Raw genomic sequence first — 18,757 nt, 5'->3', positions numbered from 1 at the left:
GTCTAAATAGCTAAAGGGCATTCTGTAACTTACACATTTCCTCATGAGTACAGAACCTTCCAGTGCTGAAAAGGTCAACAGCTGAACTAACATGGAATACTACTGAACAAATAACCTACGCCTAACAATTACACAAACCCAAATGAATCTTATAAGACATTCTTATTTCGTGGCATAAGTAGCTAACTTTTCCGTACTCAGGCTGCTATGCTAACACGAACTCTGCATCCTGAAAAATGAATATATATACATTACACAGAAAAACACAAAATATATATACTATTATAGAATTTTATATATATGGTTTATGTATAATATATTTTAATATCAGTGTAAAAATACTCGCCTTTTTGTTGCTTCCAAAGGTCTTCATCTTTGCAAATAAAAGAGGAAGCACAGTGAAACAACCTATAATTAATCTGGAAAATCCAGATTTTTCTATGGATGTAATTCTAAAATGGAGAAATTGAGATCAACAATGTCCCATTGTAAGACTGTTTCCTGACAAGGGAAATATGGAGCTAAGAAAGGCAAAAAACCTCAAAACCCAACCTAAATAAGTCATTACAGAAAAAAAACAAAACAAAGCAAGCTGTATGGCAATCAACAATAAGAGAGAAAAAATAAGCATTAAGAATAGGACATTGAATGGAAAATTAATTTTGTGGATGTCAGTCTTTACTACAGAAAAGGAATAACAGCCTTAGAACAGTTCTTGATAGAATAAAGAAATGAGAATAAAGTACTTGTGCCAAAAGAAAGAAGACTGTTATCATCTGACTCAGAATGGTACTTATATACAAATTCTACCAGACTTTTTTGTCATCTATTCAGCATATCACTCTTAAATAATAATAAAACCTTTATGACTAGAACTTGTGTACTGCACGAGAATCAGATTTACACCTTTTCAACATAAAAGCATGCTGCAATATGATCCAGGCCAGCAAGTCATAATTTCAGTATCAGGTAAAGCAGAACACATTTACAGATTTGGGATAACAAGGATACATCAGTGCAACTCCCAAACCGAAACAGCTATTATCCACTGCTTTTTTTCCTTGATACAGATTTTCAACAACAATTAACAAAGTTCTTTGCAACTGACTATTGAGGAAACTAAGATGCAACAAGGTAAGAAACACGTTTTAGATATGGATCACAAGCTGCTAGAACAGATATAAACCATAAAATATCCAGAAGAGCTGTGTTAGAATTGGGTATCATAGTGCTTAGAGTAGGTAAGTGCAAGGTACAGAAGGATCTATCCAGCTGGAACTGTGCAGATGCACCATGTAAATAATGCTAAACAACAATCCCAGGGCAAGATGTCCAAAAACATCTGATATCCATTTTCAAAAGTAATTCAAGCTCTAAAGACATTATGTGGCACTAAAAAATTTGTACGAGTTAGGAGCCCAAGTCTCTTGCAAATATGAGAATACATGACATTTTTAGACCCAGAAGCAGTAAAATTCTAAACAGTCACCAAATGAGCAGCAAGATTCAGGTTAGGAAACAAGACATGTAGTACAAAGAAAGAAAGTGCTGCTGAAGCATTCAGGGGGCATAATCACAGAAACTGAAAAAAGTACAATGCAGAGAACAAGGGAAGTGAGCAGACATAGTCTCCCAACTGCACCAATAAAGATCTTCATGAACACCCAGGATATCTGGATGTTAAGATAGTTTACGGTAGGTTTTATGTAAAGTTAAAGCCTAAAATGCATTAAGAGAATGCTAAAGCTCCAAAATCAAGGACTCTGATAGCAAACATTAGAATTGGGTACTTCATTTGGCCCTGCTAGACCTTGTGATCCTAATGAGTCTTTTTAACAAAGTAAGCTTATTTAAAACACTGCAATACAAGAAGCTGCATTCAGAGTGATCTTAGCAAATCCCTAGCAAAGTTTAGACCTCCAGATCTACAGATGACCTGCCACCGTTTTGGATTGCAGTAACAGTCAATGCTAGGACATTACTTCCCCTGTGTGGAAAGTAAGACAGTAGATAAAAGGTGGAAGAGGACCAAAAAATACTCTATAACTTCCATGTTTTTGGACTTCCTGCTCCCAGCAAAGCAGAAGATATTCTAACAGATAATTATGACTCCTGAATTGAATTAAAAGTACTACAGGGGTGTATGCTATGGCAATTGCCATTCTCTCTACCCCTGTGTACTCGTCGTCTATTTAAATGCACTTGCCTCCGTTCCCTTATGCTCCACTCTGCTTCAATCTCCTGCCTCTGCATTTATTCCCCCCCCACATCAGACCCAGTAACCTCAGCCCTTCACAGCTTTATTCTCTGTCACCATCTGGGCCTCCCTCTCCCCTTGTGTTGCCATTCTCAGTCCTAAGACCCTTCACCACCAGTCTCCTGGTTCAGGACTCCTGCTGTTCCCTGATATTTCTATCTTTTCATTATCCTTTCACCTCACTTTTCACTACCCTAAAAGCCAAAATACCAGGCAAATTCTTTCTCTTCCATTCTGTACTGACACAGAAACAGGTATAAGAACAGCACATTTTTCTGTTTATGCTGGGTGCCTGCACATGGCTCTTTTTGCCCACTCTTCCCTATCTACCCTTTGAGGATGATGTCATCTGTTCACACTATCTTAACTAGCATCTGCACAGCAATGGCTTATAAGCATGTCTACCCATCCACCTACTCCTGATTGCCTCCATATGGTACTGCTTCTTTTCCTGATTTTCTCTCCAGAAAACTCAAGCTTAATATATGTTCACAACTCAGCTCCTTATCATTTCTCTCAAACACTTTCTGCAGATAAAACTTCTGCCAATATCACCTTCTGTGATGCAGGTAGTCTTTCATGACCCCTTTGCCTGTGTTTGAACCACATATCCATGCTGTATCCAAAATCCTGTTACAATCTTCCTCCGTGTGTACATATTTTTCTTCCTAACAGTACAGTTCATCCAATACCTCCATCTTTGTTCAGGCACACACTGAAGAACTAGAAAGGGAGATGAAGATTCATCTGTTTGAATTTAGACAGGTTTCCTTACTTATCCTAAGTCATACTGAAAGTGAAGCAAGTAAACCTCTTTAATATATTAGTATTTATGCTTCCATTTCAGGAATCCTCTTTATCACATCAACTCTTCAGAGTTATGGTGGTATCACTGGTTTCAAGCTCTTGGGAGGTAGACGATACAGGGACAGTTCAAAGGGCTCGATCAGTTGCTATTCAGCATAGCCAGCTGGTACCTACTGATCTTCGTTCAAAGTTTCTGCAACCTTTATTTACATATTTTCTGAATGTAAAGGAGTACAGAACAGGAAGTATGCTAGATGGATATGCAGCCATCTTAAAAAATAAATAAAGTATGCCATTACCTAAAGATAAATAACATATTGGACAGATGTCCGAAAAATAAAGAGAAAAAATAAACATGTCTGAGTTACACATGTTAATGCATTTTATAATTGCATTAACAACTTAAAAACAAAGGAGCCCATCAAAATTTGACCCAAACTGCCATCTTAATAAATGCTTATTTAATAACCCTACTTTAATACTTTATTAAATTTTTTTAAAAAATTAAAAATCTTTTAAAACAAGACAAAAAAAAAGAAAAAGCCCCACACTCCCCATACTCAATTGAGATTAAAAACTATCCATAGAACATTTTATACTCAGGTATTTTTAACTACCTGTTTCAGCAAGCAGATTTTTAAAAATATTATTTTGGGGTTTATACTGAATTTATTCCCAAGGTTTATTTAGCCAAATACTAGTCAGAACAGATATTGCGCTACATTTCTCATTATGTGGTTGTAAGCATTGTTTATACTGATAGAACAGATTCAGAAATAAGTTATGAAACAAAAAGTGAAAATGAAGACACCCCCTCCAAAGTGAAGGTCAAGAACATCATGTAAGACATCCTTACAAAAACCTGTTAAGTCTTTAGCAAAATTCATGAGGAACATACAAGATTTTTTTTAGAAGTTAACATTTCAACAAAATTGACAACATTCACTCCTATACATACACTGTACATGGTGGTGGATCCTAAAAATCATTCTTTTCTGATTCATGAATTAACTAAATTATCAAGTCATTTTAAGGGTCTGAATAATCCCTGTGAATCCTAACATTAATTTTTCTAATATACATGCAGGTACCAAGTTGTGCTGAAAATAATTTATTGAACAGAAGACCTAGGCGACCACTTGCATACAAACATGTAAGATGAGATTCAGCATGGCTTAAAGAAGCAGTATTATTTCAGAGATGTTCTTAGGACAAAAACTGGAAAAACCCCAAGCCACCAAAAACCCTCAGAAATGGAAAGTAGGCAAATTCAAATATAGATTGTTGGAAGCTTTTTAAGTAATAAACGTTTAATCCTTTTTTTTTCAGTGTCATGTGGTTTCCAGTGTACACAAAGTAAAGAGTGAAAAGGTAAAAATAAAACAGGCATACCCTTAATATATTCCAGAATTCATAAATCATTTGTAAATTTAGTCCTTTTATAAAAGAATCCTTATATAAATCGGGGGGAGGGAGGGCATCAATCCCATATATGAAGCACAATTTAAGCCCAACATCACTGACCAATCAAAATTAGTGAATGCACTGCATCTCTCTGCAGTGAGGAGAAGCGACAAGGTAGGCTGTCATTCTGCAAAAGCTGCCCATCGCAAGCTTTCCTCTCAGAAGCACTGCTCTTCTTTTTTAGAAAGCTTGAATCTCAGTGGTGTCTCTGGAGACAAGAAGCCTTCAGTATGTTAAATTACTTTCATTATGTATTTTCAGATGCTTATTGATTCTACCGTAGGAAGAGTGGGAGACTGCAGCAGCCTGTAAACCAGAACTAAAGCAGTTGTATACATTAGCAGTATGCTGAAACAATGGCACAGTACAGGCACAAATTTTCATTAAGGTCATTTTTTGAAGATATGCTTATTACCCTCTTTCCCTTCTACTCTGCTAACAAGTGAACAAAATGAATCCCTCCAACCTGGAACTGCTTCACCTGCATCGAGAATTTACCAAATCTTTAGTGGAGGTAAGATCTGTTCCTTATTATGGTATAGAGAATAAGCAACATTTAACAAAATTAAAAAATAGGAGAAAAAAGCAAGAGACCAGATTCAACTTATATTAAGTACTGATATATTGTTATATTTGAGGCCAGGAAATATTCAAATGCTATTTCCCCCTCCCCATTAAAAATACAATGGTAGAAAAATGTTGTTCTGTATTAAAGTCTTATAGAATATTAAGACGCTGTTTTGTTCATACAACATAAAGACAGTACAGTTTAAGCTCATACAGTACTGGGAAAACAACCACATAATGCAATTGGGAATATGTTTTTCCTCCCTCAGCAGTATTTCCAAATATTGGCAGTTAAATACGTTTCAGATTTATTCAGTTACTCTTTGAAGGATCAGACAGTCTGTAATTAGTGTATACTTATTGTTTTATGAAGGTTGGCTAATATGACTAATCTCTGATTGCTTAAGAAATCTCCCTTTTTTGTTGTTTTCTTTTAAACTCATTTCTTTCATTACCCTGTATATTCAAGCCATTTACTGAGAGCATGGATTTGCTAAACATTTATTTCAAGAAAGGAAATTGTAGCAGTGTGCAAATTAACCAAAAGCATATTTCCTATAAGGCTCATTAACTGTGTTCAGTTTCTCATTAAAAGACAAGAGAGTTGTATGTATAAACTACCTGCTCACCAGAGCTATAAAACTACATTTTCTAGCTGTAGTCACAGACACTCGACATCCAACAGTTATTGCTTCTAGTCAGGGGTTTTCGTAACCTGCACTATCCGGAGAACAGGAAAGTTGTCCAAAACAACTAAATTCATGTAAGCTGAAGGAAGAATATGATTTTATTAGCAAATAGAGAACACACTAACTGATTTTCTATGTAATCTGTAAGGTCCAATTTTAGAGATCTGTTACTCATGAATTAAGTGATATTAGAAAATATATTCTTACATTATTTTATTTTGAAATTATAAGCCCTACTTTTAACCTTTTTTTTCCTCCCCTTCACAAGGGCATGCAGCAACTAATTCAGTTTTACAACTGACAATATGAAGAATGCAGTTGACCGGGTATCTTTGTAGCTGTATGACCTACAAGCAGCAGGATGCATCACTAAAATGTATTCTTAAGACATAAAGGAATTAGAAACAAAACATGGAACACACTTGTATTACCATTTACGTGCATGACACTTCAACAATATACATGGAAGACTAACACATCTGCTCAGATTTTCATTAAAAGAAGAGTGCAATGATTGATTCTTAAAATGGTGAGCATTTCTTAAAGAGGGATTTATAATTTAAAACCAGAATTGTGGAAACTACTGATGCATGAAGAGACAATGAAACATGAAATCTCAAAAGGAAAATATGCATACTTCACCAGCAAGCTGAATAAAGGTTTAACCAAGCTTTTTCTATACTACTCATTAAATAACTTATTTGTCATAATGACTAATGGATATTTTTCCCTCAATTTTATGATGCTATGTATTCTCCTTAAATCAAAATAAACCAAATTAGGTAACTCATGGTTACTCTCAAAGCACATGAACTGGATTTTATGATGTATAGCAACTTCTTTGACTAAGCCATCACTCAAAAGTAATGAGCAGGAATATTACAGAAAGAAATACGCAACCATAAACTAAAGGATGTCTACATGCACTCTGAAAACAGAGATCAGAAATTATTTCTCTTTAAACCTGGAAAAAAAAAGCAGGCTGCTACAAAATGCAACAGGGGAAAGAAATTAACGTCACTTAAAAGAAGGTTTATTTGTTATTGCTGGCTTGAAACTCAGAACAGACACACAGAATATGCCCTGCTCTGTAGAAGTATCTGAGGCAATTAAGAAGTCCCCGTGTTTAATCAGAATTTTTTGCCGCTGAACTGCAGGAACAAAAAAAAAGGAAAAAAAACCTGCAAGGAATGAAATAAGAGCCCAGCCACCACTTGATTTCCAGGTTACATGTCAAAAATCTCTCAGTGACACCATGTATCAATTTATGACAAGCTGCTGCCACGATCTGAAAGGCCCTTGAGGCTCAGAGAACAGGTAGGTCGACAGTCCATGCCCCCACCTCTGCTCAGCACTTGCAGGGAGCAGGGACTTACCCAGACAGGCGATGGATGCGCGGGGTAAATGAGCTCCCTGCCTTCATGTTTCTGCTTTTATTTAACTGAAATAGAATCAATGCAACAAGGAGGTGATGTTTAATCTATTCATTAAGACTCTGCACATCTGAACTTCTCTGTTTTCACAAAATTTCAGTTGGCATTACGTTACGGTGAGACTGTCATTTGTTTTAGCAGATCTGCTTTTGATTTCCTCCTGGCTTTTGCTAATACAAAAGAACTTCATTTATCCAGCAATGCATTTGGAATGGTTTCTTGAAATCCATTCACAGCCAGGACAGCATACACAGAGGAGATTGTACTCCTGAGGGTTAATATAAACAGAATAGAGGTTGCCTAAATTAGAAATGAAACAAAGCTTTTGAAATACTTTTTGTTTCATTTCACACCTGAGATTAATACATTTTAATTTACATCTTCTTTTATTTAAAAGGCACATGTGAAATAGCTGTTGAAGAATAACAAGAATTTTCATCATACAATTTGCAATTAATAGTATTGTTCAATTGAGGCTTTTCAGAACTGCAGATGAAATCCATTTGCATACTGTATCCCAAGTGTGCTTAATTCATACCTTCATTTTAAAAGAGCTCATTTTTGTTCACCTTAGTGCTATCCATTTTAATGTATTCAGAATAGAACAAAGGTCGGCATTCAAAGTTATTTTCATGCCAAGTACGTCCCCTCTTAAATTTAAAGCTACCTAAAAAAAATATAAACCCTCAAGTATCACAGCAAGAAATTGAATAACCTCTTTTATTTATTCACTCAATTATAAACTCAGGAGCTGCCTGACAAAATAAACAATACAAACATCAGGTATTACATGCAGACGCTACATTTACGACTCACCAGCATGTGTAAAACAAAGCAGGTGAGCCACAAAATAAAAAATCTCCTAGATGTAACAAATGCTACTTTTTTTAACCTCACTTATTCCTAAGAGAAACATGCTATGTATGTAAATCTGCTGGATTTAACTGCAGTTTGTAAAAAAACCAACCAAACAAACAAAAATCAAAACCAAAACCCAAAAGGAACAATTTTCTAAGTATTATTTTCTAAAATTATTTTCTTAAATAATTCTGGAATAAAATTAAATACTCGGTCACTCCATGTAGGTGCTTATTTCTTGAAGAAATTGAATACTCAAATCAGAAAAAGGAAATGTAGTATTTTATAATAAACTCAATTTCCCCAAACCCACATAAATTTTGCATTTGAAATTTTATATACTTATATAGAATTGTTGCAGTGGCAAGCATCATACATGCAGATAAAAAATAAAAAGAGAAAAGTGAACAGAAAATTTCAAGCTCTGTAAAAATCTCCTGAATTACAGAACTTCCATTTCAGCCCACAACACAACTGTAAATTTCATAAGAAAGAGGTGGCTAAATTGGCATAAATAATTAAAATGTTCTTTTTATGATACATAAGCAACAGTGAACCATGTTCCTATCACTTTCTTTTTCCACAAGAGCTTTTTAAAATGATCTTGAGCACTAATTTGTTAATACTTAACAACCTGCTCCTAAAATGACCCTCAAAGCAATACAAAGGCTATGCACAAGTACAGTTTATTCAACAAATGGGCCTTTTGTGAAAAACCACATCACTATAAACAAAGCCTTGCCTCCTTAAGTGGAAGCTTTTCACTTTTTTTTCTTTTTTTAAGCAAATCCTGCTTTCTTAATAAAAGGAAAGACCTTATTCTAGATCCTCAGGCTTTTGAGTCCGTGCCAACTAAAGCTCTAAACATACTGTAAATGAAGAGTTTGGTAAGAATAGTTGCTTTTCCTCCCTCCTCCTTCCCCAGGATTTGTCTAAAATAAGTGTTAAAAAAAGCAATCAAATAGATCCATATTTTATTTCACCTTTCAGGAGAAAAACCAACTGCAACAAAAGAATGTGTTTCTCCCCCATTCTGGAAGTCAACATGCAGTCTGAATCTAACATTACAGTTCGAGATGCCATTGATGACATCGATACCAACATGTACCGACCACTGTCATATCCATTAAGCTTTCAAGTTTCTCTCACTGGATTTCTGATGTTAGAAATTGTTTTGGGACTTGGCAGCAACCTCACCGTGCTGGTACTTTACTGTATGAAATCCAACTTAATCAATTCTGTCAGTAACATAATTACAATGAACCTTCATGTACTTGATGTAATAATTTGTGTGGGATGTATTCCTCTAACTATAGTTATCCTTCTGCTTTCACTGGAGAGTAACACTGCTCTCATCTGCTGCTTCCATGAGGCTTGTGTCTCTTTTGCAAGCGTTTCAACTGCAATCAACGTCTTTGCTATCACTCTGGACCGATACGACATCTCCGTAAAACCTGCCAATCGAATTCTGACCATGGGAAGGGCTGTGATATTAATGACATCAATATGGATCATTTCACTTTTTTCCTTCCTGATTCCTTTCATTGAAGTCAACTTTTTCAGTCTTCGAAGTGCAAGTACTTGGGAAAATAAGACACTCCTGTGCGTGAGTACAAACGAGTACCACACTGAACTAGGAATGTACTACCACATTCTCGTTCAGATTCCAATATTTTTCTTCACTGTTGTAGTAATGCTAATTACATACACCAAAATACTCCAGGCCCTAAATATTCGGATTGGTACAAGATTTACAACAGGACAAAAGAAGAAAGCCAGAAAGAAAAAAACTATTTCTCTGACCACCCAGCATGAGACTACAGATGTGTCCCAGGGCGGTGGAGGGAAAAATGTTGTCTTTGGTGTAAGGACTTCCGTGTCTGTCATAATTGCTCTGCGCCGAGCCGTAAAACGGCACCGGGAGCGACGGGAACGGCAAAAACGAGTCTTCAGAATGTCCCTCTTGATTATCTCAACATTCCTTCTCTGCTGGACACCCATCTCTGTTTTAAACACCACCATCTTATGTTTGGGCCCAAGTGACCTTTTGGTAAAGTTGAGATTATGTTTTCTAGTAATGGCATATGGAACAACTATATTTCACCCTCTACTTTACGCATTCACGAGGCAAAAGTTTCAGAAAGTTCTGAAAAGTAAGATGAAAAAGCGAGTGGTTTCAATAGTGGAAGCAGATCCCATGCCAAATAACGCTGTAATACACAATTCATGGATAGAGCCTAAAAGGAACAAAAAGATTACCTTTGAAGACAATGAAGTAAGGCAGAAATGTTTAGTACCTCAGGTTGTCACTGACTAGATTTCAGTATTCACCAAAACACATCAAACGGAATATTTGAACAAACTGTAGAAAAATACTGCCAAATAAGAAAAAAAAACTTTTTTAACTATTGGCGAGACTGTATATTTTCAATATGTATGTTAAATAGATTAGATCTTGTATATTCAATTTCTTCATTATGTAAGATATATGTTGCATGGCTGTTTGTTAGCGTAACACCATGTGTATATTTGTCAAAAATATTCAAGTCCTCTTTTTTTAGAAAATAAATAGCCTTAAAGAAGTGCAAACTTTTAAAAATATTTGTATGGCTCAGTTTCTCTGTAAGTATAAAGGAATTTTTAAAGAAAAATTGCACTTGGGAATACTTTTCTGGAGCACCAATACAACATTTTGCATGATGCGGTATATTTAAATTTAACTCGTAAATAGTATTGATCAGAAGTATTCTGAATGCTATGCAGCTACAACCTGGACACATTTTGACCTCATATTTAGATAGTTACTTATTTCAAATTTCTCCAGCATGTGACTAGCATGCACGTATAGACAAAGCCATTTACATGATGTCCTTCAGTTAATGGTTTAGAATCAGTTATTTTTTATATGGGGGGAAAAAATTCATGCTCGTCCAAAAATTGAAAGTATTTTTAAGAAAAGTAGAAGGTCTTGTGTATACAATCTCAGATCCACAGTTTCTACATTTGAATAATTACACAGTAGGAGCTAAGGGCAAAGCACAGGCTAAATGAGGGAAAAAAACACAGACAAGAAAGTTGTTGGGCTTGATGCTAAAAGACAACCAACCAACCAACACTCCTCTGCAAAGCTGAAGGGGTTAGCTAGACCTCTAGTGTGACATGGGGACCTTCTATACTGAGATTTTTCAATCACTTTCATCCATCTACGTAGAAGGATATGGCTGTTAAGTGCCACAGCTAAAGACGATGATAATTTTTGTTGCCCTCAGTAACTCTTATTATTTTTACTTCACTTCTCCTTCAATGATGTTGAGTTCTAGGTATGCAACTACTTTGTTACAATCACCAATACTGCTAGTTACTCTACTCCTGTTTTCCCTAGGTGGCCATGGTATACCTTTCTTCTATATTCTCTTTTTCTATTTCTTCTTAAACCTGCATTGAAGAATCAAGAAACGTTAAGAAGTTACCACCACCCTAACATTGTAAGCAAGAATTAAGATATTCACCCAAACAAGTCTGACAAGCTGTTTGCACCATGCCGTCCTTAAAAATTTCATAATTTCAATGAACAGTGGCTACATTGATTGAACGAGTTACCAGTTAAGGGGGGAGAGGAAAGGGAAACAAAATAAAAAAACTGCAAAATCAATGAGCATGATTTCACTTGTCTTGTTAGATATACTGACCAGTGTGTTACCAGCTACAGTATACTTAAAAGGCTAATTCTCAATAAGTACTAACTTATACAAAAAAAGAAAAGTAGAGCATAGCCTTGAATATGAGAGCTACTTTGACTAAACTATTACATAGAAAATGAGGATTTCTGAAGCATTTTTCTGAAGTTGCATATACGGAAAAAAGTGTTGTTTTAGGGGAACAAAAGGTTCTTTTCTGTTACATTCCTAAATTATTAATCATATGTGTATTGCCAAAACTGGTTTTGTGGTTAAAAAAATCCCAGTGTTTCTAATGTACCTTAGTTTACTTGGGCTCAGGCTTTAGCTTATCAGAATAGAACACTCAAAAATTAATACTACAACTCCATATTCTACAAAGAATAGCCACTTACGATCATCCAAATTCTACCTAGAAATTTTGTTATCTGACTGATAATAATTGATAACTGAAATTACTGTGTAACATATATTCAAATATAATTTCACTGGCTTTTCTGTGAAAACTAGCCCAATGACACCTGCATTCAACTGTATCCATTTACTGTGTTGTTTTCATCTAAGCTACTTCTAGTTTCCTACAAGAATTGAAATCCTTATTTGAGAGGTTGCAGAAGTTTTATGCAATAAGCTTTTTTTTCCCCCATATGCTCTACATTTATCACTTCAAAAACATTCTTTCGGGAATAAGTTCTTCTGAAAAGAAATGTACCCAAAATACCTAAGTAGAAACTATTGGGGGTTTTTTTGTAGCTCTTCTTCCTTTCCCTTTCAAGCTATTCTCTCTATTTTGAACACTAGAAGGAGGAGAAAGTGGGATGTTGAGGGTTAATGGCGTAACATGATTTCACTGACTACTTATCATTTCCAATAAAGCATTCTTATATCAAAAATATTATTCATTTATTTAAAAAGAAAGAAAAGACAAATCATAATGAACACAAAACATAAATAAGTTTACATCCCTATCTGAAATAAGCATGTAAGAAAAGCTTTCAGACTTGAAAGGTTTCTTGACAATATGACTTTACTTTTTAAAATTAAATAAATCCTCAAGAACTCCACGTTTAGTGCTAAAGCTCATTCATTAGAAAGTCAGATGCAACAGAGAAGCACTTCATAGCAAAGAGAAAGAGCAGCCTAGGAATTAGTCAAAGAGATTAAGTCCAGTTTTAAAGGCTATGTCGATCACAGTCACTGATTGCCTATAAGAATATAAGCAAGTTCATTCTTACATTCTTTCATCTTCATTAAACTTTAGAAAAATGGATTTATACCATGTGGGAGTGCACTTTGAGGGCTGCAGAAGAAAATTCTGCATACAGCAGGGAGCAATATAAGAAAGGATACGTGCAATCCTATATACACACAGAAGCCATTACAAAACAGAATTGTACATGATCTATACCACACCACAGATTTAACCCAAACAACACAAAATTAAAGAGTAAATAGTGAAGACACACTGCATATCCTACAGACATAGAAGAGGATTTTGAGAGGGATATGAAGGTGTGCCGTGGGTGCTTGACAGATAGACTAAAACAGAATGCAAAAAGAGGCAGCATCACTGGAGAAAAAAGGGCAAATACATGCCACAGTATTGTACAATCAGAAGCCCACTACATTCTTAAAAATGATCTCACCACAGTGAGTCATTAGTTCAATTACATTTCACACCATTCAGCCTAAGGCAAGCAGAATTGTACAGGACTACAAAAATACTAATTCCAGCAAATACATCTCAGAAACACAAGCAAGCACTGCCAATTTCCACACCTTCTCTGTCCCTGAAGTATTGGCTGATATCTTACTATGTTGTTTTCTAACTGCAAATGCATTTCCATTCAATTTTACACTGTAAAATGAGGTTATCCCACACTGAAAATACAAAAAAAAAAAAAAAAAGAGATGAGTACAGTACCAGTATCTATTAGAATATTCAAGAAGCACACCTCCACACACTAGTATATCGCAAACCAGTAGTACAGAAATGTAAATACATCACAAATTTCTAGTTTCCAGAAGGCAACAATTTTTATGGACTACCAGGCACTGCTACATAGACAGAAGTTCTGTTTACTTATTAGTGCCAGGGGAATAGGAGTCACTTCAGTGTTTTCTAAATATATTAGATTAAAAATGTATGCATCTGGATACACATCAGATCAATGCATCTCCCTTCAATGTTACATATACACACATGTACGTATCACATAATTACTGTATATCCACAGACACCAAAAGTGAGGCTCAACTTTAGCACCTATTTTATATTCATAAGAGGACTTTTCGGTAAGAGCATCATTGAACTGGACAGACAAGCACTATGCCCCACCATGCATAGACTTAAACATCTTATCTTTCCCACAACCACCTCAGGTTTTGTTGTTTTTTTTTTTTCTTTTTAAATGAAATAATATATTCAACAAGACATAGGACTTACCTGGACACAAGGAAAAAATTTTCTACTATGTTAACCATTACATATACTATTTTCAGTCCACATAATACTCTCTTTTCAACATCAATGTTTGTGCTAGTCATCAAAATTCTTTGATAACTGAATATTCTAGACATGTGTTTCCTCTGAAGAAACTTTCAGTTGCCAATTGTCATTAAACTCTTTTGAAAGGAGAGAATACAGCATTCTTTAGCAAAGTTTCAATGCAGTATTAAAAAAACCTAGAATACATTAAATTACTCTTCCATCACCCATTGCTCAAACAAATTACCTCCAATGTATAGCTAAGGACAATCAGCTTCTGTCTTAAAACCTTCCAGTTTTGTAACAGCTGAATTCCACTCCCACTTCACACATTCTGCCATAATATCACTGAATTTCATTGTCTTACACCAAGAGGAAAGAATAATCTGACTCTGTTACTACTTTCTCCTTTTTCTACTTCATAGAACACTTGTGCAATTCAAGAAGCAAAATTAAACACAAGCTTTGGGTTTTGTTTTGCTGGGAGAAGGTTGAAAAAAAAACCAACTAAAAAACACATAATAACTGACTAGCAGGAAAATCAAAATCACTCACAGCTAGTAACTCTTAAATAAGAAGAATGTGACACAGGTGAAGAGGAAAAGGGCAGAAGGTAGAAGGAACCACTGTAAGGCAGCTACAGTCATCAGGATCACAGAAAAGTGGAAGGCAACATGCAACTCTGTGGAAAGAATGGTAACCCTATTTTTTAGATTATAACAGACAAAAATACAAGAAGAACTTATCTTTGTATCATCGAGTGTGATATGTGGTTGTGCCAAAGTTGCTGGGAGGAGAGGGGAGAATGAGACAAACAAAGGCTTTTGTTTTAAAAAATTATACACAGATAACAAACAAAACAAGGGCATGCATTATTCTATTACCTCTTTTCCTACAGATAAAGTATACATTTTACTAAGTACAAAGGTATACAGAGTGCATGCATTACAAGAAGAGACCTGAAAGGTTATTCGGTGTCTGCTCCCAGTGATAAATTTTAAAAAAAGCTATTGAATTTTCCCTTTAGTCAGATAATTTCAGTTTGTCTGGATGCTTCGAGTTTGTTTTACTACCACAGTATGTTTTCAATTACTGCTTCTTTATCTCAATTTAATTATTTTTGTAGAGTAATACATTGAAGGAGAAATATCATTAAACATCTTTATGTTCTTTGCTAAAATTACACTTCAGTGATTATTATAAATTGAGCCGGAATGGAAGAAATATCTTCCTGTATATTTATGTTATAGATTTCTGTACCAGCTGTTTTCATATCTTACAAAGAAACTCTCACAAAATGAAAAGGAATTCACTGAAAATGAAAAAACAGAAGATTCACAGCAAAAGTTCTATGATAGGTACAGAACCTGAAATTATTAAAACGTATTTTTTTAATAGTTTGAATTAATTATATCCTTTGAATGTAAGTGTTTGCATATCGCCATTCTGATTCCTGACACTGCGCAGCCAGGCAAGCAGGCAGGCAGGCTGACAGCACAAAGCTGTTGGCAAACAGCACACTCTTGTTTCCTTTTCAAGCTGGGTTTTTGGAAATGTACTTTCGGTTTCTGTTACCCTAATATGATCTCTAACTTCCTACCGCATGTTGTAACAGTTTACCTTGATACTGTATCTGATAAACAAATCAATGTCACTGGTGAAACAACATTGCTGTAAAATCTGTCACTCTGGCTATGTCAGACTGTTATTAACAAAGCAATATTAGCACGGTTTTACTTTTAACTGTACCAGGATCTCTCACAATCTGTTGTTTTTTCTTCAAATTAAACTCCAAATCAGTTGGGGGGGGGGGGAAGCACAGTAACCTATTGCTACTATGTACCGTGGTTTTCTTCCAAATCTTAATTCAGATGTTTTTCATAAATCCCCATCACAAATAAAAAGAGAAGGAAAAAGGGAGAAGTAATTAAAAAAGGACAGCTTCCCACATTAGTTAATTACAAATATCAGTGATACTTTGTGTACCACTATGCAATTACTATGGGCTGAAAACATGCATAAGGCGAAAGAAAACAGGAAAGGAACACTATTTGCAATGTATGTATCATCACAAAAAAACAGATGAATGTGAGCACTGCTATTGTAAAGCACCTTAACAATAATGAGGAAGATGTATTACTCCTGCTAACAGCTCTAATAGCTAATAAGTGAGACCTATCAATGAATGAGAACGAACAAAACAAAAGATGTGAAAAATTGTTGATGAGAAGCTCGATATGACCCGGCAATGTTCGTTCCCAGCTCAGAAAGCCAACTGTATCCTTGGCCTCACCAGCATCAAAGGAATCTGGCCAGCAGGCAGAGGCAGGTGATGGTCCCTCTACTCTTCTCCCATGAGATCCCACCTGGAGTACTGCATCCAGCTCTGAGGCGCCAACACAATAAACATGGTGATCTGCTGGAGCATGTCCAGAGTGCCATGAAGATGATCAGAGGGCTGGAGCACCTCTATTATGAAGACAGGCTTGAGAGAGTTGGAGTTGGTCAGCCCGAAGAAGAGAAGGCTCCAGGGAGACCTTAGAGCACCTTCCAGTACCAATGGGGCCTACCAGAAAGCTGGAGAAAGACTTTTTACAAGGGCATGGAGCGACAGTGCATGTGGAAATGGCTTCAAACTGAAAGAGGGAAGGTTTAGACTAGATATTAGGAAGAAATTCTTTACTCTGAGGGCTGTGAGGTACTGGAACAGGTTGACCAGAGAAGCTGTGGATACCCCATCCCTAGCAGCATTCATGGCCAGGCTGGATGGGGCTTTGAACAACCTGGTCTAGTGGAAGGTGTTCATGCCCATGGCAGGGTGCTGGAACTAAATGGCCTTTATGGTTGCTCCCAATGAACCCCATTCTATGATTCTATGATTCTATGAAAAGAGCCTGAGGGCAAAGGAAAGGTTTTTACACAGTTCTTTGGTTCACCAACAATAGCATACCAAACCCAAAAAAGAATGCTAATGGAAAACTAATTTTTTTGTGTTTTGCCAAAATATCACAAACCTGCACATAATATGGAGCTAAAATAAGATTTAGCATATTTAATGCTACTGCCATCAGTAAGTGAAGCATTCATGAGATTTTTTTTCAGAGACAACAGACTTTCTAGGAGTATATTTGCATGTAATAGAAACAATAAGTGTTAATTTATTTAAAAATTCATCTTCTGAACAGTTACCAAGCAAACATCAAATCACACAAAATTTTCAAATTGAGTGAATCACTTCATTTTCTATGTTTAATCAGGAACAAGCATTTAAGATTGATAATTTCGACCGTATGACATTATATGTCCATAAATATAAAAAGGAGCTGTACAGTTCAGCTGCAGTTGCATCAAACATTGATGAAGTACAAAAAAGTGCACATGAAGACAACTTAAAGACATCTTTAAAAAGATTAATGTATTCAGAAGCTTCTAAAAAATCTTGCCTCAGTTGTACAGTGAAGATTCCAGAGCAGTTTAAAGTAGAATAAAAGTGGGTATGACTTGATTCAGTCATTGATTTTTTTGTTACGCGCCAATTTTTTTTTCATGTTTCTACTGCATCTTTAGTTTGCGAGTCAGGTCAGCAAAAACTGGGGAGACATGGAATTGTAGACCTGTCAGAGAATCAGTATGTTCTCAAGATAATGGGAAGTTCATTCTTTTAATGAGGTTTGATTTTCATATCTTTCCTTGAACTTACATGGAAAAAGATATGAGACCCTGCTGGTTTTCAGCTGAAGAGAGTTCACCTTTAAGATAACACCTTTGAGATAATCAGATTTAATGCCTGTGGATACCTGAAGGTTGGACCCAAATGGTAAACATGTAAGACAACTGGATTACTTTACGTTTCAAACCATAACTGAGAAGAGTACATAAAATTCTTGATCAATATTTGAAAATTATGTGCATGAGTCGGGAGTCAAAGAGGAAAAACTACTCCTGTGAAAACAGCCTATTTTTAAAGCTGTTTCCTATGAAGAATGAAATCTTACTTTACACTTCTCATTACTCTGTATTACATACAGTAACACCTTCAATGATCTTTTAGGCAAGGCAGAAATGACAGTTACAGGGATACTGCCTCCCATCCAGGACCTGAACAAAGATTAGTTTTCAGTCTTCTTTTTTTAGCTATTTGGTTAGATTTTTTAGCCTGAACTGGCTCACCCTTTAACTAGAAATTAACAGAATAAAATCGGTTATTATGTTTAAGATTTGAACGACGAGTATTTACTTGAGAAATTACAACGAAACTGTTTATATAACCTAATTTTTCAATTATTTTTACTTCTGAATTTGCCAGGCCTCATTTTCCAGCCCTTAGCTCTTGTCATTTCTTTCTCTGCTAATCCAAGAGCCCTTCTGCAGCCCTTTATTTTCTCCCCATGAATGCACCTCTACAGTCTTAATCTTCAAGAAAAAGAGCACATTTAATCTCCTACTGTGATACGTATAATTGCATTTATTCACAGGTAACCACAAAACTATGTTTTTATCTGTAGAGCACAATTCCC

General features: G+C 35.6%; 2 protein-coding genes across 6 annotated transcripts in view; one reads left to right on the top strand and one right to left on the bottom strand.

Annotated features, from left to right (window-relative positions):
* Window positions 1–18,757, bottom strand: part of COG5 (component of oligomeric golgi complex 5) — a 182,607-nt gene that overhangs the window by 141,272 nt on the left and 22,578 nt on the right. The window lies entirely within an intron of this gene.
* On the top strand, window positions 1,081–10,676 carry GPR22 (G protein-coupled receptor 22). Of its 5 annotated transcripts, XM_018068039.2 has the most exons (5): window positions 1,081–1,134; window positions 4,394–4,435; window positions 4,790–5,042; window positions 6,053–7,101; window positions 9,066–10,676. In XM_018068039.2, exon 5 carries the CDS (start codon window positions 9,091–9,093, stop codon window positions 10,390–10,392), a length of 1,302 nt encoding a protein of 433 aa, XP_017923528.1. In that variant the 5' UTR covers window positions 1,081–1,134; window positions 4,394–4,435; window positions 4,790–5,042; window positions 6,053–7,101; window positions 9,066–9,090; the 3' UTR covers window positions 10,393–10,676. The 5 variants fall into 5 exon arrangements, with proteins under 5 accessions (XP_017923528.1, XP_008919611.1, XP_008919596.1 ...); XM_008921363.3 differs by lacking the exons at window positions 1,081–1,134; window positions 4,394–4,435 and adding an exon at window positions 4,598–4,642; XM_008921348.3 differs by lacking the exons at window positions 1,081–1,134; window positions 4,394–4,435; window positions 6,053–7,101 and adding an exon at window positions 4,598–4,642.

Source organism: Manacus vitellinus, unplaced genomic scaffold (genome assembly GCF_001715985.3).
Source record: "Manacus vitellinus isolate BGI_N305 unplaced genomic scaffold, ASM171598v3 scaffold_13_pilon, whole genome shotgun sequence".
Classification (NCBI taxonomy): Eukaryota; Metazoa; Chordata; class Aves; order Passeriformes; family Pipridae; genus Manacus; species Manacus vitellinus.
Note: the sequence above shows the minus strand (reverse complement) of the source record. Positions and strands in the feature narration are given on the sequence as shown.